The sequence below is a fragment of the Sorex araneus genome, chromosome 3 (genome assembly GCF_027595985.1).
Source record: "Sorex araneus isolate mSorAra2 chromosome 3, mSorAra2.pri, whole genome shotgun sequence".
Classification (NCBI taxonomy): domain Eukaryota; kingdom Metazoa; phylum Chordata; class Mammalia; order Eulipotyphla; family Soricidae; genus Sorex; species Sorex araneus.
Genome location: NC_073304.1, coordinates 194,824,703 through 194,850,526, shown reverse-complemented (window position 1 = coordinate 194,850,526; position 25,824 = coordinate 194,824,703). Strand labels below are relative to the sequence as shown.

General features: G+C 55.9%; 1 protein-coding gene across 6 annotated transcripts in view; it reads right to left on the bottom strand.

The window, feature by feature from the left end:
• SEZ6 (seizure related 6 homolog) overlaps positions 1 to 25,557 on the bottom strand; it is a 49,446-nt gene extending 23,889 nt beyond the window's left edge. For 5 of the 6 annotated variants that reach the window (XM_012931930.2, XM_004605014.2, XM_055130960.1 and 2 more), the window contains exons 1-2: positions 2,388 to 3,044; positions 1,655 to 1,788 (exon numbers count right to left, since the gene is read on the bottom strand). In XM_012931930.2, the coding sequence (XP_012787384.2) occupies positions 1,655 to 1,788; positions 2,388 to 3,021 (768 nt within the window). In that variant the 5' untranslated portion in view covers positions 3,022 to 3,044. Of the gene's footprint in view, positions 1 to 1,654; positions 1,789 to 2,387; positions 3,045 to 25,316 lie in introns of those variants that run through there. The other variant, XM_055130961.1, reaches the window with a different exon arrangement.
• Between the last annotated feature and the right edge of the window lie 267 nt (positions 25,558 to 25,824).

The window sequence follows — 25,824 nt, the reverse complement described above, 5'->3', positions numbered from 1 at the left end:
GAGGGGTCCACCCATGGTGGGAGATGCTCCCCCCCTGCAATGTCTGGCTCAGATACCTGGACCCGACCCCCCCAGAGCTACAGGGCTGTATATGGGTGATGCTGGCTGCAAGTCCATATTTATGGCTACTGGGCGGGTGGGGCAGGCTGGGAATGGGGAGCCTCAGTTGTCCTGTGACCCAGGACTTCCCTGCCCCCTTTCCTCTGAATTACCTGTCTGATTCTCTCAAGCACCCTGAACCCATCTCATCCCTCACCCTCCAACCAGTCATCAAATCCAGGCCCAATATCTTCCTCCTTCCTTCCTCTATTCCCTGGTTTCCTCATTCCATCAGAACCTTTCTGGACCCCTGTTCCAAGGCACCCCTCAAGAAGCTCCCCGGCTGGCTAGGAGGTGGAGAGTTACAGTGGACTTGGCCCAAGCCCTTGTGGGCAAAGAGGAGCAGAGAATGGGGAGGGGGGGCGGTGGGGGTGGAAAGAGGCTGGGGGTGGGCCCCAAGGGACAGGCATTGACCCAGAGCCTGCTGGGGAGATTTGGGAGGACGAACGCATCATCTGAGAAAAAAATGCATGCTGCAGTGTGGATGGAGAAGCAAGAGTGGGCCCTGTGTGAGGTGAGGGTGCAGGTCCCGGGAGAGACGCTGGTTGTGTTTGTGGGGATGAGAGAGAAGTGGGAGGGTCTGAGTTTGGGGGAGGGTCGAGGCGCCAGGGTGTGCACGTGTATTGGCAGGCCTGGGGAACGAGGGAGAGGAAGGGAGAGTTGACCTCAGAGCTCAGGGTACCATCCCCATGTGCGGTGGTGGCCCTGCTCTATGTTTCTGGCTGGCTGTGATCTGTTTCTATGGGATGCAAAGGATGAATTGGGTTTGAAGCCTGTGGAGTAGGAGAGTGTGGGGTTCTGCAGGCTCAGGTGGGGATGAAGAGATGGCTGAAGGGACTGGTTCTCCCCTTCATCTCAATGGGCCAAGTACTTGCTTTGCATGTTGGGTCCCCAGGTCTGAGGGCTGGTACCACATGCATCCCTGAAGACTGTTGAGAGCTGTTCTGAGTACAGGGCTGGGTGCAACCTCCAAGGCTAGGATCATTTTGCGGTCCTCCTCTTTACCAGGTGACAAGAAAAGAGAGAGGGGGTGCTTAAGCGAGATGTAATGGCCAGGGAGGCTGGCATTGAAGGTCACCCCTCTGACGATGTGCCATGTCTGTCTTCCCTTGGCCTCCCAGGGTCCAGCATGGGCTCAGAAAGCATTTGCTGAAACAGTGAATGAGTGACTGAATGATGAGGCGCCCTGACTCAGGCCCCAGCAGGCGGGCAGCCCTGAGTTTTCTCTGCTTATGCACAGAGATAAGGACTTTGACTCCATTCCCTATATTTTGAGCCCCTCATGATCTCCCAAGACACTGCTCAGAGCCCTGGGGAGGGAGGATGGGCAGTCTGGCCCCTTCCTACAGTTCCAGCAGCCTGGGGCACTGTGGTGTGGGCGCCCCAGCCCCCTTCAGCCCCCCAAATACACAGTGTACACTGTCTTAGGTCTATGCCCAGCCCTGCTGTAGGCCTGTCTCCAATTGGTGCTTCTGGGGATCCCCCCCCCCACCATGGAGCCTTTCTGAGAAAAAGAAGGCCGTAGTGCTGTCCTGATCAGAACCAGGTCACTCACCTTGATTTCCACACCGTAGCCAGGGTAGACGGAGATGTAGTAGAAACAGTCCAGGCCAACGTCAGAGGGCACGTTGGAAGCAGTGGGGGAGTCCAGAGAGCCCTCAGGGCCTGAGAAATTCCAACTGCAGGGGCCTGGGAGAGAGGAAGAAACATGAAGGTAAATCAGCTCAGTGAAAAGATCCAACTGGGGCTGGAGAGTGTGTGTGCGTGTGTGGGGGGAGGTTTATCCCTGAGCACCTACTGTCTGCAGTCTTCTCTCGGTTCTCACAGCTGCTCAATGGAGCAGGGTTTACTGTTTTTGTTTTTGTTTTTTGTTCTTTTTTTTTTTTTTTTTGCTTTTTGGGTCACACCTGGCGATGCACAGGGGTTACTCCTGGCTCTGCACTCAGGAATTACTCCTGGCGGTGCTCAGGGGACCATATGGGATGCTGGGATTCTAACCCGGGTTGGCCGCGTGCAAGGCAAACGCCCTACCGGCTGTACTATCGCTCTAGCCCCGGAGCAGGTTTTTGTAGCACTATTTTTCAGTAGAGGTGAACTAGAATTCCCCGGGCCCGTTGCATTCCCTTAGGAACCGGGGTCTATCTGATTCCAGCCCACATTCCTCCTTTAGCCTGAAACTTGTTGCCAAAGAACAAGGCAGACTGGTGCACTGACATGAGAGGAGGTTAGGGAGCCCCAGAGCTTCCCCCATTCCCATTTCCAAATTTGTAAACCAGTAAGCAGCTGACCGGGTGGCTGGACAGTGGTGATCGTCGTGGTGATGATGGTGGTGGTGGTGGTGGTCTCCTCATCATCCCCCGAAGCTGTCGAAGTGGCGATGGTGCCCTCAATCCGCAGCCCTGCGGTCTGGGACATGACCGCTGGTGCCCAGGGTCTGCCCATGTCTCCAGGGCCCTCTTGGGTTGGCGTCCACGCTCTGCTAGTGGGGGCAGTATTGGGCCTCTCCCCGGGGCCCAGGGTGGGCACTGCCATGCTGGGCCCTGGAGGGAGGGGGGCTGTGAGATGAAGCATAGAGGGCTCTGACCTGGGGCTCCAGGGCCCCTCCCGGGTGGGCACTGCAGCCATGGCCGGAGTGGGGCTGGTGAAGACGGGGCGGCTGTCCTGGTTGGCCAGGCGTGGGAGGGGACTTGGGGTAAATGGCGTAGAAGGGTCAGGCTGGAAGGGCAGTGCTGGCCTCAGCTCCTCCGCGCCCCTCTCCAGCCCCTCTTGGAGGAATTCCTCAAGCAGCGGGTGGTGGTTGAGCAGCTTTAGGGTTGGGGCCGTTGTAACGAAGTGGACGCCGTGCTGGGGCTGCTCTGGTGTGGGGGCCGCGGTCAGCTCCATGTCCACCTCCTCGATGCCCGGGACCTGCCCTTCCCCCATGGTCGGGGCCTCAGAGAAGAGTCCTGAAATAATAAGGGTCAGAGGCTCTCCCTGGGCCCACACGCGATACATGCCCAGTGCAGGCTGTGGGAACCCCATCTTTCTTTAACGGAGAGCCTTGTGGGGTGGAGGTCATCAAAAATCCAGGCATTTTATTTTATTTTTTTAATGTGTTTGGTTTTGAAGCCACACCCAGTGGTGCTCAGGACTTCTGGCTCTGTACGCAGGAATTATTCCTGAAGTGGCTCAAGGAACCGTAGATGGTGTTGGGGATTGAATCTGGGTTTGCCGCGTGGAAGGCACGCACCCAACTCCCTGTACTATTTCTGCAGCCTGAAACCAGAGAAGTTTAGAGTTGAAGAGAGAGACTGTGACATGATTTTCCATGATGGCCCCTGAGCTAGCCCTTTCCTTCCAACAGCAGAGGTAAATGTGACTCTCTCTTGTTATATTTCCTGCTAATCTCAAATTTAACTTTAGAATCCTTCCCAACACAGCATTCCAGGCAAATAAGCCTGATTCCTCTGACTGACATATCATTCCATTGACATGACCAATCAATATGACCATCCCTCATGTAGCCAAAAGGCTTTGTCTCTCTGAGGAGGAGTTTGCTTTGCCATTAGTCCCAGGAAATGCTTCCTGCTTGGGATTTTATTCTATCTCCCCTACTGGGGGTACATGACATCTTTGCTAGGATTCCATTAAACCCCACTTTCTTTTTCCTTCTTTCTTTTTTTTTGTGTGTGTGGGGATGGAAAAACCATACTTGATGGTACTTGGGATATACTCCCCTCCCAATGATTGGGGGTCAGTCCCTGCAATTCTGGGGAACCATGTGGTACGAGGGATTGAACAGGTCTTTTACATGCGAAACATCTGCTCCAGCCCTTTGGGCCCTCAATCCATCTCAGAACTTATTTCTTTGGACTCTTAGGGGTTTTTTTTGACCCTTCTAAAATTGTAATATGAACACAATGGGGAAAAAGTGAAGCTTTGGAGTAAGGCAGATGGAGGGAATGAAATCTCAAATCCATCACTTAGGATTGTATGATTTTGACAAAGAACCTAAACTCTATAAATCTTAGTTTTCTTGTATGTAAAATGGGGTTCTTTTTTTAGGATTAAAGAGGGAGAGAGAGAGAGATTGGAGGGAGGGGAGGAGAGGGAGAGAGAGAGAGAGAGAGAGAGAGAGAGAGAGAGAGAGTAGTATTTCCCTTCCCTATTTGATAGGTCTCTTTGAATTTCTTTTTCCTTCCTTCTAACCCTAGTCTGGGCAGGGTCTAAGGCTGGGACAGAAAGGTCATCAGGGGCTAGAGAGATAATACAGTGGGTAGGGCGCTTTTCTTGCATTCAGCCAACCTGAGTTCCATCCCAGGCATCCCATATGTCCCCCAAGCACCACCAGGAGAAATTTCTCAGTATAAAGATCCATCAGTGATCCATCAGTGAGCATCAGTGGGTGTGGCCCAAAAAACAAAATTAAAAAAAAAAAGAAAACAATGAAAGGTCATCAGGTTAGCCACACAACCCCTCTACTTCCCAGTCCATGGCAGACAGTGTTAACATATTTCATTTATTTCTCACATTGGGGCTTTAGAATCTTTCTCAACAGTTAGGCTAGCAACCTCTGCCAATTGATGAGATAAGCTATGAAGGATGACAGTTATTCGTTGATGCTGGTCTGAGGTGGCTCTGCTATTGATTATGTTCTTATTTAACCACATAGCCGGGGAGATGATGCATCTTCCGTCTGTGGTCCACTAGGCTCGCCAGATCCTTCACTGCCAGGAAAAAAAGGTCAATGGATCCTGTCTCCAAGATCTGCTCACACAGAATTTTGCCAATTCCGAGAAGCCCAGGAGGATATTCTGGTCCTGACAGCTCTCAAAATGGCTGCCGAGGACTTGGAGGGAAACGCAACGAGGCAGCAGCATTCACCGGGAGAAGGTCGGCTCCTCGGCACGTCTGGTGACGGGACTGTCATTCTTCAGCCTCACACCCACCCCAAGGATTGGCATGTGTGAGGATGCGGCAGATGGCCTACATTCTGTTCAAGAGACCAAGGGAGCTCTGATGTGTCAGACAAAGAGGAGGAGGGAGGAATTTGGGGTAGAGGAGGTGGGCAGGGGTCAGAGGACTCACCATTCCTCTGGGTCTGAGGGACCTTGAAGCCCCACTGTCCCAAGAACCAGGAACAAGCCCTATCTCCCGGGATGCCGACTAAAGACACCCATCTGTGCCTTGGCATTCCAAGCCAGCGAGTGACAACATACACAGTGCCCAAACTAGACACCCAGCCAAGCACAAGCTCCCCCCACCCCAGCAGATGGCCGGCCAGTATCTGAGTCAGCGATGGCGCGTCCAGGCAGTGCTCGCCACAGGCCTGATGGGGAGGCAGAGTCTGCTCATGCCCCAGAGGCACAGACCAGGTGAGCAGAGGCTGGCACTGGAAGAACCTTTCTCTTCCCACAACCAGTCTTCACCAGGCTTGCCTGAGAGAACCCTGAGTCAGGACTGCCGGGGTTGGCACCACAGGGCTTCTGCACCGGCAGAGGCCTTGAGAGCTTCTCTGTCTTGGGAAGGGACCACAGCGGGCACAGTTCCTCCCGCTGGCTGCCAGGTGGGTGCTGGGCAATGGAGCAGAGCTAATGGGCACCTCCTGTCACTGTCGATTGCACTGATTGTGTTATCTGGGGGGACTGAGCACTTGGTTAAATGGGATCGAGATAGCATATCAAAGGAGCAAATTGATTCTGCAATCAGCTGCCACTTGGCCTCGGAGGGTGCCACCCACAGACAGGGAGGGGAGGTAATCTTCAGGACACAAGCCCTTTAGGGGCAGAGGGGCTTTCTAGATGCCTGGGGTGATAGATGTGGAGGCCTCAGGACCTTCCTCTCCACCCCGGCTCCTCGGGCTGACTGTGTGAGACTGACAGAGGAGCAGGAGGAGGAGCAAAGCAGGGTGCGCGGGGAGACCCAGAGGCTCACTCTGATCAGACACCTACTGTCTGCCCGCCACCACGTCAGGCCATGTCCAGGACTTTTATGATCTCATCGGCACTGAACTCTGTGAGATGGAATCTTTTTCCCACATGACGGAGCCCCAGGAAAGCCCGAGGTGACTGGTGGGTCAACCCTTCTCACAGTGGGGGTGGGGGGTGGGGCTTCCAACCTCTGATGGTCTGGCATGAAAGCCTTCACCCTGCGTGCAGTGTATGGTGAAGGGGTAAAGCACATGCCTTGTATGTGTAAGGTGTTGGGGTTGGTCTCTGTCACTGTGCTCTTCACTGCAAAATGTCTCCCTAGAGCAAAGAGAAGAAAAGAAAAAAACCTTTGTCATTTCACACAGGCCTTTCTCCCTGAGGGCTGGGAATTGAGCTACTGGCAGGGAACCTCAGCCTGTTGCAGAAACCAGGGTGGAGAGAGGAATGGCCTTATCCAAGGTCTCATGCAGAGGGGAGGCAGAGTTGGGACCAAAGTTTCTAACCTGAGCAACCCAAGTTGAGCTTGCGCTGGGCCCTCAGGAAACCCTCTGTGGGGACCCAGAGAACCTCAACAACATTGCTCTACAGGACAGGGGTGCCTGGCTCAGTGGCTATGCACAAGCCTTGAATGTGTGAGTTCCTGACACTGCAAAACCAAACCAAGGCAACAAAAACAAAAGCCCCAGTAAAATCCCACGTTCCTGAATTCAATGATCTGTTCTACCAGTTAAAGGTCACGGTGAGGGGCCATGGCTCAAAGGACTGAGCTGAGGTTTTTGCTGCAGGAGACCCCAAATCCAGGCCCAGCTGTGCATGGGCAGAACGATGCTGAGAGATCCCTCAAGAGCACAGGGTGAGAAAAAAAAAAAAGGCACAGGGCGAGGCCCCAGGCCCCAATAATAATCCTGGTAAGAATGATTATCTTTAAGTGAGCGTGAGCAAGTCCTCCGTGTGTGTTCTCAGCAGTACGGCTGGGCCTTTCTGGTGCACGCTCCGCATGCACGAACCCCAGCTTTGATCCCGGGTCATCACACCCTCCTGTGACACCAACCGAAGCAGCGCCTCAAACGCCGGATGTGGCCTGCCCCCCAGATAAACAAGCAAACAACAACAACAGAAAAAAACACCAGGCCTTCCGGAGTGTTCTCAAGAGAATCTGAATGCTCTAAATCCAGCTTCCTGGGGCCTGGGCGAGAAGCTGCCGCTGGAGTCGGGGGAGGCCTGGGGTGAAGCGTTTCCTTCCTGGGCGCCCCTGCACCCCGCGGGGAAGCACTGCTCCGTAAAACAAGCACTACCTGGACCTGAGCCCCGCCGAAGACCTCGCAGGTCTGCGCGCGAGCGGCCCCGGCCACCACGGCTGCTCTCCCCGCCTCCTCCCGCCGGGAAACACCCTTCCCCTCCCCCACGGCGGTCCCCGCCGCGGAGGCGGCCCGGAGCTTCCCGCCAGCCCCCCGGCCCCCGCGTGGCCCCGGCTCCCGGGCCCTCCCCCCGCATTAGCTCTTAAGCTATGCAAATAGACATCGGAGGGAGCCCTGTTTAAAGTATTTAGACGAAATGAAAAAAGGCTTTCATCGGCACTAATGAGCCATTCAGGATGCCTCCCCGGTGGATTCTCTCCCGCGCCCGCCTCCCGGCCCGCGCAACCCCCCTGTGGCCCCCCCGGGATTGGAGCCCCCTCTCCCCCAGCGGCAGCCTGGGTCTCCCCGGGAAGGCCCGCCCGGCCCGCCCTCTCCTCCACGGGCCCAACTGGGTGAGCATGGCCCTGTACTCCCCTCGCCTGGCCCAGACCTCTGTAGGGGAGGGGTGTACAGCTACCTTTTAGGGGCAACCTGATTCCCGGGCGCTCTGGTCTGTCCCAGGTCTGGCCGTGTCACTTACAGATGGGGAAACTGAGGTTTGGTGAGGCCCGGAAAAGGCCGGGGTCTAGGGCCGCTGGATGGGATGTGGCGCTGGTCCTGGTGTGTGTGGAGGCCCTGCGCTTTGCCGAGGGGTACTGGTTAGACTGTGGGTACCGGGCCCAGCCCCCCAGCCCACCTGCCCGCTGTGGTGCCGGTGTCGCTGTTACAGTGGCTGCAGCCTCCCCACTTGCCTCTGTGCCCTACAGGTGGCTGCTGCCCGCCTGCCTGGTTCTTCAAGGGAGGAGGGAATCCTGAATTTGAGGGGCCCATTCAGAGAGACAAGTCTCTGCTTCCCCCACCCCTGCTCTCTGCAGAGGTGGGAGGGGCCGCTTGTCCCACTGTAACCTGGCAGAGAGCAGCCGACATCCTAGACCTCAGCCCTGGGGTCCTGGCAGGCCGGCACAGGACAGGGCAGGACAATGGAGGGAGCGGGAGGGGTCCCTAATCCTGAGATGAAATCAGGCTTGATCCCCACCTGCTGCAGAAGCTCTCCTGGGAGGGGGTGACAGTGGGTGGGTACAGGGATATGGGGGTGATCCAGTGGGCAGGGAGCCCATTGGGGGTGGCAGAGGTTAAGCTCGCCCAGCATAGGGAGAATGAGAATTTAATGGGATCCATTTATTATCCCATAAAAGTTAATGAGTTTATTCTGGAGGTTCCCTGGCCCCTTTCAAGTTTTAATAGGGGATTAGTGAGGGCCTGGCCCCTAACAGACCCCCATTACTCTAGGACCCGAGGGAGGGAAGGGGGTCCTGGGAGTGAGAATGCCCCCCTCCCCGAGTCAGAGCCTGGTCTCCACAGTGACAGTTCCACTGGACCCAGATGTGTCCCCTGAACCAGGGACCCCACTAGTGGCTGGCTGGCCACATTGAATGCCTGAGGGCCACTTCCAAGTCATGTGTTCATGAAGCAATGACCCTAGCGTGTCCTGCGTCTCAGCTAAGTTTGCTGCAGTCCCTCCACCTACTACTTACACCAACAGGGAAGGCTACAGAAGCCCCGCGGGAGGCTGGGCTCTGGGGCCAGAAATAGCGGCTGTGCTCAGTGCGCGCCCTCAGCGGCCAGGCCCTCAGCACCTTGACGTCTTGTCTCTTTTTTTGGTCTTTTAGATTTTTGCTTTTTGGATCACCCGTGCTTTGTGTTAGGATTTGGTGTTGGGGTTGCTTCTGGCAGTGCTTGGGGGACCTTGTGGTACTGGGGATTGTAGTTGAGGCTCTGGCTAATGCATTTGCTCCAGTCCTTTGAACTTTCTTCCTGGCCCACACAGAAAATCTCTCTCTTTTTTAGTGGCGGGGGGGGGGGGGCAACATCTGGTGATGCCCTGTCTGCTATACCATTGCTCCAACCCCACACAGAATCTCTTAACCTCACCTTACTCTAAGGAAGTTTGATTCATTTCTCACTATCCTGAAAGATAAAGAACTGAGACCCTGAGTAGTTAACTTGTCCGTTGCCACACAGCTTGCAAGGGGCAAGCCTAGGATGAACTCTGCCGCTCAGCTCCATCCACTGCTCCAGTGGTCTTTCACTGAAGTGCTGGGTATCCTGTCTTCCACACACGGACCCACTACCCAAGGACACTGGTGCTGGTAAGGGTCCCAGAGTATGGTTTGGGGGATGCACAGAGATGCCCACAAAGGGTCCTTCTTTGCCTTCCCCTCTCCCTATGTTGTCTTTCCAGACCTCACATCCTATCAGACCCTTCGGGGGCCCTATCACCATTGCAGAGGACACAGAGGTCATTCCTGCCTGGCACAGTAACCCCTTGCTAGCCTCTGGGGGCACTTCCCAGTGAGTCCTCAATAATGTGTCTGGGAACAAAGACCCAGAGGGATGCAGCTCTCTGTCCACATGCTGAGCCGGGTACAGGGGATGCTCTGGGCAGTTTCCAAGCTGGGATTCTGCCTTCCGTACATTTCAAAAGGTTTCTGCTCCCCAGAATCTGAGGCCAGCAGAGGGTAGACAGGACAGAGGAGGGGCAGCCCCAACCAGCACTTTCAGCGTGTGCCCGTACAAGCTGGTGGGTCTCAGCCCAGACCACGCATCTTCCTTGTCACCAAGTATCTCACCTCCCACCTCCTCACTGCTCTCTCTTGCTCAACTCCGGGCAGGACAGCTGAACTGGGAACACACTTGTGTGGGAGGCATCTCCTCTTAGATCAGGGTCCAGGTAAGGCAGTATATGCGCAAAGGAAACCAGAGCCAGGGGCCTTGTAGATCATGCAGCAAATTAGGGGCTAGGCTCAGATGCTGAATATTGGGGATCAGAAGCATCAATCTGGATTCTTCTGAAGAACGAGCCCTGCACTGTTTCGGGGCTACCAAGTGGGGTGTACCTTCAGGTGGCAACCTCTCCCACCATCCCTGTTGTAAAAGAGGATGGGGGTGACCCTGGGCTTGAGGCTCCCCAGGGTTAGGATCTTCTCTTTTGTTTCTTTTAGGGCCACATCCAGTGTTGCTTAGGGATTACTCCTGGCTCAGGGTCACCCTGGTCAGCCTCAGGGAACCATATGCAGTGCTGGACATGAATCAGGGTTGGCTGTACACAAGGCAAGAGCCCACTTACCCACTTCACTATCTCTCTGGGCCAAGATCTTGTCAAAGAAAGGGAGCTTGAATGGGCAGAGTGGACACTAGCCAAGAGTTGCCCACCTGATGTTGGTCCTACCCCTTGTAGGCTGAGCACTGTTCCCCAGACCACTCCCCAAGCCGAGTCTCCATCAGCAAATTGGCAAAAGAATCTCAGGGCCAGGCTAGGTCAGGCCAGACCCAGAGTGCCCCAAGTGTGAATGAGTCTTAGATGCCACTGTTCCATTTGTTTTATTGTTTTGGAATCACACCAGGAAATGCTCCTGACTCTGCACTCAGGAATTACTCCTGGTGGTCCTCAGGGGACCTTATGGGATGCTGGAGATCAAAACTGGTTTGGCTGTGGGCAAGGCAAACACCTTACCTGCTGTACTATCTTTCACTTTGGTCTCTGTTTTGTTTTTTGGGCCACACCTGGCAGTGCTCAAGACTTACTTGTGGCTCTGCACTCAGAGATCACTTCTGGCAGGTTGAGGGAACCATATGTGGTGCTGGAAATTGAACCCAGATTGACCATGTGCAAGGCAAATGTCCTGCCCACTGTACTATCATTTCAGCCCTTACAGGCCACTGTTGACTGAGAACTTACCATTTGGCAGCAGTATTCTAAGTGCGTTTCCAATGAACACATGTAGCCCTTGAAGAGTTCTGTGGGATAGAAACTTGTCTTGGGGCCGGAGAGATAGTATAGCTGGTAGGGCACTTGCCTTGTATGTGACCAACCCAGGTTTGATCCCCAGCATCCCATATGGTCCCCCAGGCACCGCTAGGAGTAATTCCTGAGGGCAGAGCCAGGAGTAAGCCCTGAAACATCTCTAGGTATGACCCCCTCCGCCACCCCAAAAAAACCCCAAAAACCAAAAACTTGTCTTATCTATTTGATAGATGAGGCCACGGACCCCAGGAAAAGTGCACCCCAGCCCCCCACCCCCACCCTCACCCCAGCCTGCCAGCTTGGCTAGTTTAATTCAAATCCAGAGAACGGGTTAATCCCAAGGCAGGGGCATGGAGCAGAACTTTCTGTGATTCTGAAAACATGTTCTAGCTGAGTCTCTGAGTCTCATGCTGCAGCACCCCCGGAGCTGCTGGGTCCTTGAAATGGGGGGCATGAGACTGAAGCTCCTGGGGTTTAGTTCAGGGAGGGGCCAGGGCATGGTGACTGTCCCCTGGAAGTGCCTAGGGTGTTCTGTTGACATGTCCACACCTAGCTGGGAGCAAAGGGTGGGGTCAGGACTTGGGGGAGCTGGGGTAGCCCCAGCAGCTGCCTGGCATGGGGCCACAGCAGGTCCTCACAGGGTCTGGCCAATACGGGACATGCGAGCAGAGTCTACGGTAGTTGAAAGCCAATTTTTTGACCCTGGACTGGAGCGATAGCATAGCGGGTAGGGTGTTTGCCTTGCACGTGGCCGACCTGGGTTCTAGTCCTTCGTTCCTCTTGGAGAGCCCGGCAAGTTACCCAGCGTATCCCGCCTGCATGGCAGACCTTGGCAAGCTACCTGTGGTGCATTTGATATGCCAAAAACAGTAACAACAAGTCTCTCAATGGAGATGTTACTGGTGCTTGCTCGAGCAAATCGATCAACAATGGGACAAAAGGGCTACAGTGCAGTGCGGTACATAGGAGGAAATTGAGGCTGAGGAACAAAGAGAATCATCCCAGTTAGAAGGAAAGGGGCATAAAAGGGGTCAGAGGTGGGTTTGCCTGTTGTATAGCCTGGGATCCAAATTTCTGCAGCACAAAGCAACTGGGCTCACAGACCTCTGTCACATCCAGGTCCTGTCAGAGGCATGGGCTCCATGACCTTTGTCATTGCCCATGGATGCCACACACTGGGCCCTGGCCCCCAGCTCCCTGAAAAGGGCTTCACTTCTCCCTGAGATGGAGCCTGTGCTCCTCTTTTTCACTGCGTCTCCATCTTTTTTTGTTGTACTTTTTGGGTCACACCTGGCAATGTCCAGCGGTTACTCCTGGCTCTGCACTCAGCGATGATTCCTGTGCTGCTTGGGGGACCATATAGGACTCCGGGGATCGAACTGGGCTGGCCGCATTCAAGGTATGTGCCCTCCCAGCTACTATCACTCCGGCCCCTTTGTCCTCTCCTCTGATCCTTCCTGGGGTCGGGTAGCCTGGAGAGCAGCTCAGGGCCTGGGTGAGGGGGAGCAGGCCAGTGTTCTGGGTGGTGGCTGGGCTGACCTTCTGCTCCCTGGAGACTGTGGTCAGGCCAGAGGGAGCTGGCGGCTAACTGCCACGTTCTCTGCTTTCCAATTTAAAATCTAATATGGTCTCACCGCTGCAGCACTGGGGGCTGGAGAGGTGATTAATGAAGCTCTGCTGCAGCGTCACCCTCCCCTGAGGCCCTTTCTCCCCTCCTGCCTGACTGTTGGTCCTCAGGACCTGTGCCCGGAGCCTTGCCTGTGGTCCTCAGTCGGTCTTCTGGTCTAGGCAGGTGGCACAGGGAGGGGTGAGTGGGGATGGGGGCGGGGAGCTGACCATGGCAGCTGAAGTGAGGCAGAACTGACCCCCACTTCTGGGAGGGCTGTCATGGGTGAGACACAGCTCAAGCGAGGTGCTGAGAGCAGCTCCCAGTGCCGGGGGGCTCCTGTGCCTGTGAACTGCAGGGACCGTTTCTGGAAATGGGAACTGTGGAGATGTCGGCGGGGACAGACAGCTCCTGGAGCAAGTACTAGGGTCAGCTCAACCCAGTCTGCAGGTGAAGCTGGGGGCAGAGACAGAGCTAAGGAGGAGGAGTCAGTCCCTCTGCCCCCTGCCCTAGTCCAGACACCTGCCAAGGACAGTTCCTCTGAGTTTGAGCCCAGAAAGACAGGGCCCTGGGGCCCGGGGCCACGGAGCAGCTGCCTTCCAGGACCCCGGACCCACATCTTGGGGAGCTGCCCTTTCCCGGCCCCTGTCCTAAAGCTCCAGTACCAGCCCCATGTCCCGGCAGCCTGGAGGCCCCTTGAAGCCTATTGAAGGACTAGTTCAGGCAGCAGGACCCAGGTGTCCCCTACGTCCACCCAACTGGTGTGACTTCTGCCCAGCGGCCGCTTCTGACAGCTGAGAGTGGGAGAGGTGATGGGTGGGGGGTTGGCTAGGGATAGAGGGATGTAGGGGGATCCCCAGCCCAGAACCCCAGGCTGCTCTGGCCCTCTGTGCTGAGGTGAGTTGGCCTTCTCTCCTGAAGGACCCCGGAGTGTCTGTTTTAGGGAGCAAAGCTGAGGGGCAAAGGGAGGACGCCAGCTTGGAGGTGGCTCTGGGCTGCCAAGGTCTGGCCTTGTCCCCAGGGGTTGTCTACACAGTACAGTGCATGGGTCCTTTGTGGCTTTTTCCTTTTCCAGAGTCTTGGAGTGGATGGTGGCATCGGGCATCGTTCTCAGTGCCCCACCCTAGGGACTGATGGTGTCTCCTGGTGGGCAGGAGCCCTGCTCTGTTCACTTGCCCTGGGCCCATCTCCTTGTGTCCTGGTTAACATTTGTTCAGCATTTGTGACTTAGGCTGTGTGTGGGCACGCAGGAGGCTGTTTGTAAACCAGTGTGCACAGATGTGTGGGAGCAAAAAGGGCACAGTGGAGCCAGAGGTGCAAGGATGCAGAGAAACTGTGAACATTTGGGGGGCAGCTAACTGATGTCACCTAGGCTGTCCCTGCCCTGCTGAGCACAGAAGCAGGGGGTGCAGAGCAAGGGTAGTGAGCTGAGAGCAGGTACCCTCCTCACTCCTGGTCCCAGCATTTAGTCCCCTGGACCTTCTACCCTCTCCCTCCCTGCGAAGAGAGTTTTCAAGCACAGGGAAGGATAAGGGGTGCCAAGAGGCTGGAGGCCTAGACGGAAAGGGCTGTGAGCACCTAGCTGCAGAGCTGAGTTCCAACAGGGGACCCTCCGGGAAGCAGCAGAGATTGGGATGAGGGGGGACCTCACTGAGGTGTACCTCCTGTCCTTCCATGACTCTCAGCATTGAGCTCTTCTCTGCCTTGCAGGAAAACGGCCGGAGGGACAGTACCACCGGTAGGGCATTTGCCCTGTATGTGGCCAACCAGTATCCCCAGTATCCCATTTGGTCCTCTGAGCACTGCCAGGGGTGATCCCCTAGCACAGAGCCAGAAGTAATTCCTAAGTATCATGAGATATGAAACACCCCCCCCAAACAACAACAACAACAACAAGAACAACAAAAAGAGACCTAGGAGCTAGACTTTATGGAAGAGAATCGGATGCAGGGCTCTCTCTGCCCTGAAGGATGGGGGATGGGCACCTTAGTCAGCCCTTTTCCCTGCCCTACAGGTTGGATGGAACTTCACCTACCCCAAGGGGCCTGCACAGCCTGTGGGAACTGAGGGAAAAGGGTCTGACCTGCCCAGCACCCCAGCCTCTGAAGCCCTCCCCTTTCTGCTCCCCCACATCCTCCCTACTTCCCCAGCAAGCCTGAGTGGGGGAGGGGAGGGGTGCAGAGATGCTAAAAATAGCAGCAGCGGCAGCTCCAGCTCTGAGTCTCCTTGAGGGGTCAGCGGAGCCCAAGATTGGTGGGGAAGGGAGTGGGGGGGGGGTTGCCTGCAGGGACTGGGGAGACCAAAGTGAGCTGGGCCTCCTCCCTGGGCCCAGCTCAGGAGGAAATGAGAGAAGGGCCCAGCTGTGCAGGAACACAGGGACAAAGCCATCGGGAGAAGCCCATGTGATCTGCTTCTCCCCAAGACCCCCAGGAACACAGATGCACCCCGCTGTGAAGTTCCCAACTCTCCCTCGCCCCAGCCTGGTCTGGACCTCCCAGGGTCCTGCTGGGTGGGCGAGCGAGCGCTGTGCTCGCTTTCAGCTGAGAGGCTGCCTCTGCTGAGGCCTGAGCAGGGAAGGCCCACACAACACCACAGGGAGCGTCAGGGGCACGAGGCACTGCGGGCTGGGCTGAGGGCATCATGCAGGTGTCTCAGACACAGACGGGCAGGAGGGACATACTCGGGGGAGTAGGACGAGGCTCTGCCAGGAGATGGGCAAGAGCTGAGAGGTAGAGGCAGGAGGGGGGAGAATGAGATGCATAAAGTGACCGCACTGGCATGATCCCACCATGGCCTGAAGGTGCCCCAGAGAAGGTGCCTCTGGGCTGGTGAGCGTGTTGCCTCGAATGTGTTCTGGGTTTGATCCTGCCCTACACGAAAGCAAGCAAGCAAGAGAAAGAGAGAGAGAGAGAGAGACAGAGAGAGAGACAGAGAGAGACAGAGAGAGACAGAGAGAGACGGAGGGAAGGTGCCTCCATCTCTCCCACTTCCTCCAACCAGCAGAAAAGAAGCTTTCTCACAGGAGGGGGCTGGCCAGCTGTCAGGCCAGATGTTTCAAATCACCAATGCTTCCCTTGCAGGATATAAATGAGGTCTAAGATGGGGGTCCGACAGAGCAGGGAGCTTGAGCAGTACCCTAAGCCCTTCATTCTTCTGGGCCCCGGGTCTCCCCTTCTGGCCCGGGGAACGCTGTGCTCCCTCTCCCCCATGTCGAGTGTCCAGCCCCGAACACAGCTTCCCATGCAGCGCCCCCCCCCACCCCCCGCCACTGTCTTCGAGCTAGCTCCTTTGCTCAGAGGGCTTCTGGGTTTTCTGGTCCCTCCCCCATATTCCCTTTCACCCCACATCGCTCAGCACAATATGAAGGACAGGCACCAGGAATTTGCAGAAGCTGCCACTGGCCCGAGGTCACAGAGCTTTAAGCTGATATTAGATGATACTGGCTTTAAACCTGGGGTCCCTGCTCCCTGATCACACTCTTCTGCTCGTGTTCTTCCTTCCTCCTGGAGGCCCTTCGTAGTTCCCCGATGCCTCACACTCCCTCCCTCCCAGGCTCTGGGCCTCCCTAGGCATCTGCTAGCTGGTGGGACCCAGGCCAGACATTCAGCAGGTGGCTGCTTGGGGCACAAAGGAGCTGGCGCTCAGCTGCTGGGCTGGGAGGGAGGCGGTGGGGGAGGGCGAAGCTGGGGGCTTGTGGAGGGATCTGGGCTGGGAGGAGGAAGGGGCAGGGCCTGCTTCTATGCCTTTAATAGGGAGCCAGCAGGCAAAGGGGGATAGTTGGCATTCAAATGAGCATCTGGGAGGGGGTGCTCAGTGGTTCAGATACTTTTCACAGGAGCCCTGCAGTTCTGCCCTCCTCAGCCCAATGATGACAGCTGGAAGGAGGGTTCTGAGGGTGGAGAGAGGTGGAGAAGAGTGTGTGTGCATGTGTGTGTGTGTGTGTGTGTGTGTGTGTGTGTGCGCGCACACATGTGTATATGGGGGGGCGCTGAAGGAGGTCCAAAAATTGGAGGCAGGGTGTTGAGACCCTGGGGACCACACTAAGAGAAGGGAGAGTCCCCCTGCTTGGATTCTACAGTCCATGTGGTTGGGCACCAGGAGGGGCCCTGACTGTGCTCTGCCTTTTGGGGGGCCTGGAGAAATGGGAGGGGTTGCGAAGGCAGGCAGCTGGCCTTGGCTGGTCCTGCGTGTTGACTTTGGAGATCTGAAAAGTGAACCCCATAATATAGAAGAGAGACGGGGTCCCAAGAAATTTTCAGTTAGGAGTCTTCTGTCCTTTCCCCAACGCTTTTTTTCCTTTTTGACTCCCAAGCATGCTCAGGTGACTGTGGGGCTACTCCTGGTGATATCCAGTCACCCAAGCTGGACATCTCAATGCGAGGACCTCAACTACGTGGTGATGCTCAGGCCCTGCAGTGCCGGGGGCCACCAAGGCCACACCTGGCTGTGCTCCAAGAACCTCTGGGCAGTGGCTTCCTATCCTTTTGGTTTGTTTGTTTTGGAGGCTACCCATGGCAGTGCTCAGGGGTCACTCCCAGCAGTGCATGGAGGACCAAGCAGTGCTGAGAATTGAACCTGAGCCTCCTGTATGCAAAGCATGTGCACAGCCCCCAAAGCCATCTCTCCAGTCCCTCATGTCCTAGAAAAGGCGTGAGTGGTTGAATTATGTGGGTGCTGTTTGACATCTCATTTGTATCTCATATAATTAATATCAGAGGGCCCGGGTCTAGCTGGAAGGCTGTCACCACTGAGTTTATTAAGAAGGCAGCGGCTCCCCCTCTGAGCTGGGATCCTGAGTGGCTGGGATTTTGTTGTACTCATGCCCATCAAAGCGCCTGATAGGGGCTGAATAGAAGCCGTTGGAGAACGGATGGGTGGCTGAAGGACGGGCAGGTTGAGCTGCTGATGGATGCTGGTGTTTAAAGGAGACAGAACCCACTGGGTTGGATGATCAGGAAGAGGGTGGGGTGACAGAAACAAGCAGAAGGACCCTGGCTGGCTTTCTGGGTCCGGAGGAAACAGAATGGCTGAGCCACAGTGCAGAAGTTGGAGCCAACAAGGCAAGCTGCCGCCCCCCTCCCCTCACCCAGCCCACTCAGCACCTTCACATTTCCTGCAGTCCTTGTCCCTGCTGGGCTCAGCTAGGACCCCCCACCCCAACCCTTCCCCCCAGCCTGCCAACCGGCAAGGCTGCAAACTCTGCAGCTATAAACCCTGCTTGTTGTTGGAGAAGCAGCAGGTTTGTTTGCTCCAGAGCCCTCGAGAAATCGCAACAATCAATGGCCAACAACACTGCCAGCGGCTGCGGCATCGATCCTCCCCAGCCAGGCCTGGCAGCTGGGCAGCAGGTAGGCAGGTTGGGGGAAGCTTGAGTGGGTGCCCCAGGCTTGGGGTCCAGCCCTGCCCACCAGCCTCAAGTAGGTCGGCCCACCTGGAGACTAGGTTTGTGTTGGGGGGGGTGGTTAGAGGGGAGGATGGGGGCAGCCCAGGGTAGCAGGCCTGGAGGAAGAATCCTCATTCACCAAAGTTCCCAAAGGGTGTGGGGACTAAGAACCAGGGGAGGTTATTGACCAGGACTTCAGACATTCACCTGCCTCCCAGGTCCACAATCTTTCCTGGCTTCCGGGATCAGACAGGGTGTTTTTATTCATTTGCCACAAAGAACTAAGCAAGGCAAAAATGTCTTTTTTGGGGAGTGGGGGCATATTTGCTGGCATCCAGGAGCTATTCCTGGCTCTGTGCTTAGGGATCACTTCAGGCCGTGCTTGGGGGAGCATATGCAATGCCAGGAATCAAACTGGGGTCAGCTGCTAATAAGGCAAACACCTTATCCCCTGTCTGGGTCCTTGACTTTCAGTAGTCAAGAACGAGTCATATACCAGGAAGCATCAGAAATGGTTAGAGGAGCCAGAGAGATAGTACAGGGGGCAAGAGACTTGCCTTATGTGCAGCTTACCAGGGTTCAATCCCCATTACCACAAGCACCATGAAGAGTGACCCTTGAGTGCAGAGCTAGGACTAAACCCTGAACACAACCAGGTGTGCCCCCAAACAATACCCCCTTCCAATGTGAAATATGCTAGAAGGGATTATTTATGGCTTGAGTCTTACAGCATTGGCAAACATCCTACCTACTATACTATAGCGCAAATGTTTGCTATTATTATTAAACCAATGACATTTTCCTGGGTCTCCATCTCCCTATACTAAAAGCTTTGACTCAGCTCAGGGAGACACACTGCTGGCTATAGTCTACTTTTGCAAAATGTGCAAGTTATTGGAGCGGCATCATTACTTACTGGCCATGAAGACCAGAGTAAGTGACTCGAGTCTCTGAGACTCAGCCTTCCATCTGTGAAATAGGAGTAATCTCTTGCAATCTCAGTCAGTTTGGGATAGAAAAACATGTGAAAGATTTAGTTCCTGGGGATTCTGGGCCAGGTTTTATACCTTGATATAAATTTTTTTGTTTGTTTTCTGTGGTGACTAAACCTAGAGCCTCACATGTGCAAGACAAATGCTCTATGGGTGAACTATGTTATGTCCCCAGTCCTCATACCTCAGACATGATGAAATGAAGAATAAACAGTAGGTGGCTGTACTCCAGCGCTTGTTCTTTAGGAAATTCATGTTCATGGACATGAATTTTCTGTTTCTGGACCACACCCCAGTCTCCACATTTCTATTCATGTCAGGCTTGGCTGCCCCTCAAGTTTCGTGTTGGCCCCTCCAAGCTCAGTGGGTATATCTGAAGCCTCCATAGATGAAGGTTGTTATGAAGCCAGATGGTCTGGGGTTGCCCCTGCTTTATCTGTCCTTGAGGGCACTCCTGCCCCCACAGAGGTCCGGGAATTAAGATACCTGAGCTCTAGGCCTGTGTTACTCTTGTGAATCTACACATGTGCTTATTTTGCTTCATTTGGGGCCCACGCCCAGCGGTGCTGGGGGTCACTCCTAATGTTATGCTTAATTCTGTAGGGGCACAGGGGGACCAGGACATTTGGGGGATCAAGCCCATATGGGCAAAGCATGTTCACAGCCCTTTGAGTCATCTCCCCTGTCCCCTCCACATGTATTTAATATCTACTCTGCCCTAGACTGTAGCACTTGGGAGAGGAGGATTGGTGGCACTAAGGGGTGACTGGACAGGCTCTTGCCCTCTCAGAATGGCCATCACAACCAACCCCCAAGCCACCTCAGGCTGACGACATGACAGCTTAATTTGTGGAAGGAAAAAACTAAGCAAAGGCTATAATTTACAGTTGGGATAATTGGCCAACCGTTAGGAGAGGGAAAAAATCCTAACATACAATCTATGTAAAAATAGTGTGCTTGCTACGCAAACTCAGCTTCAAGAAGCAGTCCCAGCTGCCACGCACCCACCTCTCCTTTTGAAACAGGCAGCTGACCCTAAACTTCCTCCAAATAGGAAGACTGGCGCTGGCCCAAAATAGAGGGACTGAGGCAAACAGACTTCCTGGCCTCTTTTCAGGGGTCAGTCTTGTTCCTGGAGAGGAACATCAAGTGCTCAAGTGCTCAGGACCACCCCCCAGATGGGTACCTTGATGGCAGAAGCCAGGTGGATGGTGGGAACACAGCAGAGACTCCAACTTAAGCTGGAGGTCAGGCGAAGTTGATGCCCCACATCACTGTATCACTGCCATCCCATTGCTCATTGATTTGCTCGAGCGGGCACCAGTAACATCTCCTTTCATCCCTTTGTTCAGGGTCAGAGGAATGAGGCCCATTATTGTTACTGTTTCGAATATGCCACGGGTAGCTTGCCAGGCTTCCCATCTATGATGCCCCACACAATGTGAAGAATTGCCTGAGGTGCTAGCTAAGCCAAAACCTGGAGCATGAGGAAGATTGAGCAAGTTTGGCCCAGAAAGGAAGAAGTGAATTTCAGAGACCGGAGAGATAGCACAGAGGGTGAAGGCACTTGCCTTGCATATGGCCGTTCTTGGTTCAATCTCTGACTCTGTATATAGTCCTTTGAGCACTGCCAGGAGAGATTCCTGAATGCAAAGCCCAGAGTAAGCCCTAAGCACCTCTGGGTGTGGCCCAAAAAACAAAAAGGGGAAAACATAATTTCAGGGAGGAGGATAGGCAGGAGCCCAGATGTTGAGAACACGGTTTGTTGGGGGAACTGATTGGCCTCGTGAGTTGATTTCCTGATGCAATTAGCCTGGAAGGAGCCTTGGAGACTCCCAGGTGCCTGCTCCCTACCTCCCAGGACCAGCTGTCTTGTCTACACCTCTTCTCTAACTCAATTGTTCTATGCAGGTACTGTTTCTTTCTCCCTGAGAGCATGCCCGTAATCTGTGCACCCAGATATCTGTATGACTTGATCAGCTCTGGGAGGCCTGGATGTGCTCCCATGCTTAGCAACCACCAACTGCCAGCTCAGTACAACTTGACATTGAATGTTCCATAAAATGAAGACCCAGAGAGGGCAAAGGCGAGCATACACTTAGGAGCTGGATTTTTTTTTTTTTTGCCTGGGAGTGGGGCTGGGGGTGGCAATCCCCTCAGTGCTCAGGGCTTACTCCTGGCTCTTCAATTAGGAATCACTCCTCATGTGCTTGGGGGACCATATGGGGTGCCAGATATCAAACCCAGATCAACCACGTGCAAGGCAAGTACCCTACCCACTGTACTATCTCTCCAGGCCCTCATTTTTTTTTTTTGAGGGTTGGCCTACTCCCAGCTCTATGCTCAGGGGTCACTCGTGACAGTGAGTGGCAGGGGGTAGAGAGTACAATATGTCATACCAGGGATTAAAACAGGGTTGGTCACATACAAAACAAGAGCCTTACCCACTGTACTATCTCTGCTTCTGAGTCTGGGTTCTAAAACCACCTAGGCTGAGAGGTCTGCTCACTAAACTAATTCCACATGTAGGCTCTTTCTGCCTCTTTTTTGGGGGGTCTTACATGGGGCTGGGGTCGTTCCCTATGTAGTGCCTGGGGGAACACGCAGTGCTAGGAATTGAGCCTGGCACACCTGCATGCAAAGTGTGCCTTCCAGGCCTGAGAGTCCCTCTGGCTCACAGCTCCTCCAGGCTGAAAGTGTGGGTGTAGAATCTGAGTCGAGCCCTGTCTGGCAAATGGAGCCTTGAAAGAGAGGTGGGACAAGGAGTGTGGGAAGAGGCTGGAGAGTTTGGAACCTGAACTGAGAAGTAGGGGCTAAGGAAAGGGCTTTTAGATACCAGCTGCCCACCACCACTACCACCACCATTCCAGCATCCATGGTGTGGTGCAAAGAAAACAAAAGTTCTAATTAATCCCAGTGCCTGTGTCTCCTTGCTCCCCTGAAGCACCCCACAGTGTCCCTGAGGCATTTTTAAGCTGCCACCCTGCTGAGGAGGCTGGGACTGCTGCCAGGGCCAGCCAAGCCTCAAGAGCTGGGCCAGCAAGGGGCAAGAAGCCAAGTCAGCTTCCCGTGCAGTTCGTTGTAGTCTCGGGGCTCCCCAGCCTCCCCAGAAGCCTAGGGAAGCTTCTTGCCCACCCCAATAAGTCATCCTCTGGAGCTCTGAGGAGAATCCAGACTGTATCCTTGTCTCCCGTATCCAATCCACGGCCTGACCCAAAGTGCTAGGCTTGGGGACAGGGAGTAGGGCCTGTCCAGCTGTACAACACACACACACACACACACACACACACCCCACTCAGAACTAGCCAGTGTCAGTTAAGGCATGGTCCACAGGACTGTGACTGTTGCTTCTCAGGGCCCCTGTTTGTTAACTGGTGGTGGCATGTGATTGGGGACTCCCAGAAACCAAGGCCATCTTTCCTTCCTCCTCTGGGCCTGGCCTTCCAAGTCACTAACCCTCAGTTATCCACAGAGTGAACCACCCGTTTGCTGTCCCCACCCTCCCCATTCCTATCGAAAACTCACACTGAGTTCAGAGCTGGGGATTCTAGGGTCCAAGGTCATCCAGCCACGGAAACAGTCTCCTCTCAGACCCAATCCCACCCCGGTCTGCTGCTTTTACCTTCACAATCTCCCCAGGCCATGTTCACACATGCAGAGTTTAATTAACTTTATTGATATTCAGAAATTAGGAGAATGACTAAAGGTAATTGCTCATTAAAAATCATTAAACTGACACAGCAGGCCCCGATGGAGCTACCCCTCCCACATTGCTTTACTACCCTCTGGTGGCAGGCTTACACCCTCCGGTGGGGAGGATCCCTGGTGGCCTTTCTGAGCCGCTCAGTTGGAGATTGACAGCAACACCCCTCCCCACCATCCCGGCTCCCCTGACCGCTGAGCATAGGAACTGAGGTGGAGGGTCTGCACAAGATCCAGCAGGATCTGGCCCTGCAGGTGTTCTCTACCTCTCCTGTCTCCTGCCTCTCCCTTTGGGCTGCTCCTGACTGCATTCTAGAGCCACATCCAGGCATCTAGGCCTGTGTGTGCAAAGGTTTTCCAAGGCAAAGCCACGGCACTGAGAGATGCATAGCCCGAGATGCTGAAGCTGACGGCCTGAGCCTTCTACCTCTCAAGGTAGAAGCCCCGCAGCCCAAGCTCACAAAGGCAGCACCCCAATGCCTGGGATACTGTAGCACACCTAGGCAAGCCCCGATCCGATCCAGATTCCCTGTCCCTCAGTCTGGCACTGCAGGATAGCTACTTGTTTCTCCTCTGGGATGAGAGAATATCTGACCACACAGACCCTTTTGGTGGATCAGAGATGTCTGGGTGGACCTGGGAGGGACACTGGTAGGGACACACAGGGTCGTGATCTCAGAGTGGACAGAGTCCTCCCAACACTCACACTTGCACCCCAGCAGGCTCTCTGGGTCCCACCAGCCATCCCCCAGCAGATGTGCAGTCCCAGCAGGCCCTCTGGGTGCCCTCTGGTAGGAGCCACATTGCCCACTGGTGGCTTTCACGCTTCTCACACCTGCTCGCCCTGAGCCCTTGGTTTATAGATACACTCGAACAGCTACTCCAGACACACTAAACCTTGCTTATGGTCACCCAAAATTCTAGGCTTCAGGAAACTGGGGTTACACACCCCAACTGCACCCCAGGGACCTGTCCAGTGCACGGGGGTGGAGTGACCCCAGGATAATGCCCCGCTTTGCAGGGAGGGACCAGCAAGTCTAGCAGGCTCAGATGCAGACATTCCCTCTCTGGCCTTCCCACCCCTGTCTTTGATGAGAATGCGTGACTCCCACTTGCTCTTCCCACCTCCCCAAAGAACACCAGTTCTGAGTTCTTGGTGCCATCCTGAAGATCTGGCTTGGCCAGCCAGAGGACTGAGAAAGGACCTAATGGCGTGTGGGATGAGCTGGAATCTCAGAATGGGGCTTCCTCAGCCCCAGAGCCAAGAAAACTGCCATTCCGGGCCCCAACCAGTTTCCCTGATCATTGATGCAGCCTGGAAAGATGGAGCCAACAGGGCTGACATTCCCTCCTATCCCCCTTTCACATCAGGCGCTGTGAACCACACAGCCAGGGAGCATTGGGAGCAGGGTTCAGGGAACCCCACCAGCCAGCGACTACAGTGGAAGAAGCATCTCCCTTAGGTAGCTTTGGTGAGTGCTTGTTTGAACAGAGGTCGGTGAGTTCCGCAGGGACTCGGATATCCTCTCTCCCTAGGCACAGAACCCCCCTTTTCTCAACACTCCCTTGGCTAAGCTTTCCTCAGCTCCGGGACAATGAAGCTTTAGACCTGCATAGAGCCAGAGCGGGCTCAAGGCTGGGGACCGGGTTCCGATGAAGCCGTAAGTCGGGTGGGCAGGGACCCAGCAGGACTGCAGCCCGCAGGGAGGGAGGAAGAGCTGCGGGGGTGTGCGGGGGTGTGCGGGGGTGGAGGGAAGGACTTGGGGTGGCTGGCGTGGTCATCACAGCACCTCAGCTGCTGCAGCTCAGGGCCGAGAGAGAAACCGGTAAGCGTCCCCCTCTTCCCCAGCACCCCGCAGCCCCCGGGAGTTTCTCCCTGGAATTGAATCCTAAGTTCCGACTCCGGCGTGGCAGCACCCAGACGGAACGAGGTGAACGACGTGCCCACCGCGGGTCCGGCCGGTCGTTGACCGCGTCCCAGGCGGGAGAGGACGCGAGAGGCCGGGGGTCCCGCGGCAAAGTGGAGGGAAGTTTGGCGGGCGACTGGGGAGACGGGATGGCGAGCCCCGGACCGGCCGGGCCCCGCTCGCAGCCCGGAGCCCTGGCCCAGACCCCGCACGCGCCCCGGCGCTCCGAGACGCGTGGAGTGTGGCGAGGCAGCGCGCCGGTGAGCGCGTGAGTGTGTGTGCGGGGAGGGGGTGGCGTGATGAATTGCAGCAGAGAAATCCCATTAGATCCGGGGAGATGATTAAAGGCGAGGTCTCCGCCGGGCGCGAATGGCGGGAGCCTCGGCAGCTTCCCGCCCGCCGAGCCTGCGCCCCGCCCGGGCCGGCCGGCGTGGGGCACAGCGGAGCCGGCGGAGCGCGGAGCCTGGGCTGGGCAGCCAGATGCGCGGAGCTGGGCGCCGGGACGGTCCCACAGTCTCGGACCCCCGGGACCCTGCCCCCGCCCCTGTCCTGCCGCCAGACGCCGGGGTCCCTTACCGTGAGCCAGGAGCGCCAGCAGCGAGGGCAGGAGCAGCAGGGCTGCCGGGCGCATGGTGCTGGTGGTGGCCGCGCCCCGGCGGGGGCCGCGGCGGGAGGGCAGGGGGCTCGACGGGGCGTGGACGCGGGGCACGGAGCGGGGTCCGGCCGAGGAGAGGGAGCGCGGCCGCTGCCGCCGCCAGCGCCTGACAGAATCAGCACCACGGCCAGCGCCTGGCGTCGGCGCCCGGGATCGCCGCGCGGGGCTGGGGGCGGGGGCGCGGGAGGAGCGGCTTACCGTAAAGTCTCAAGCAAAGGCGCAGAAGACCCAGCGGCAGGAGGACGGGCTCCCGCGCCACCGCCAGCTCCGGGGAAGGACTGACCTGCTAATGTGGGCACGTGGCCCCCGCCCTTCCGCGTTGCCCACGCCCAGCCCAGCCCGCCACCTTCTCTCCCATTAGCAGCCCGCCAAGTAGGTGGAGTTCTAACCCGATGCTCCTTGCGAGAGTTGTGCCTTCCCCACCTCTCC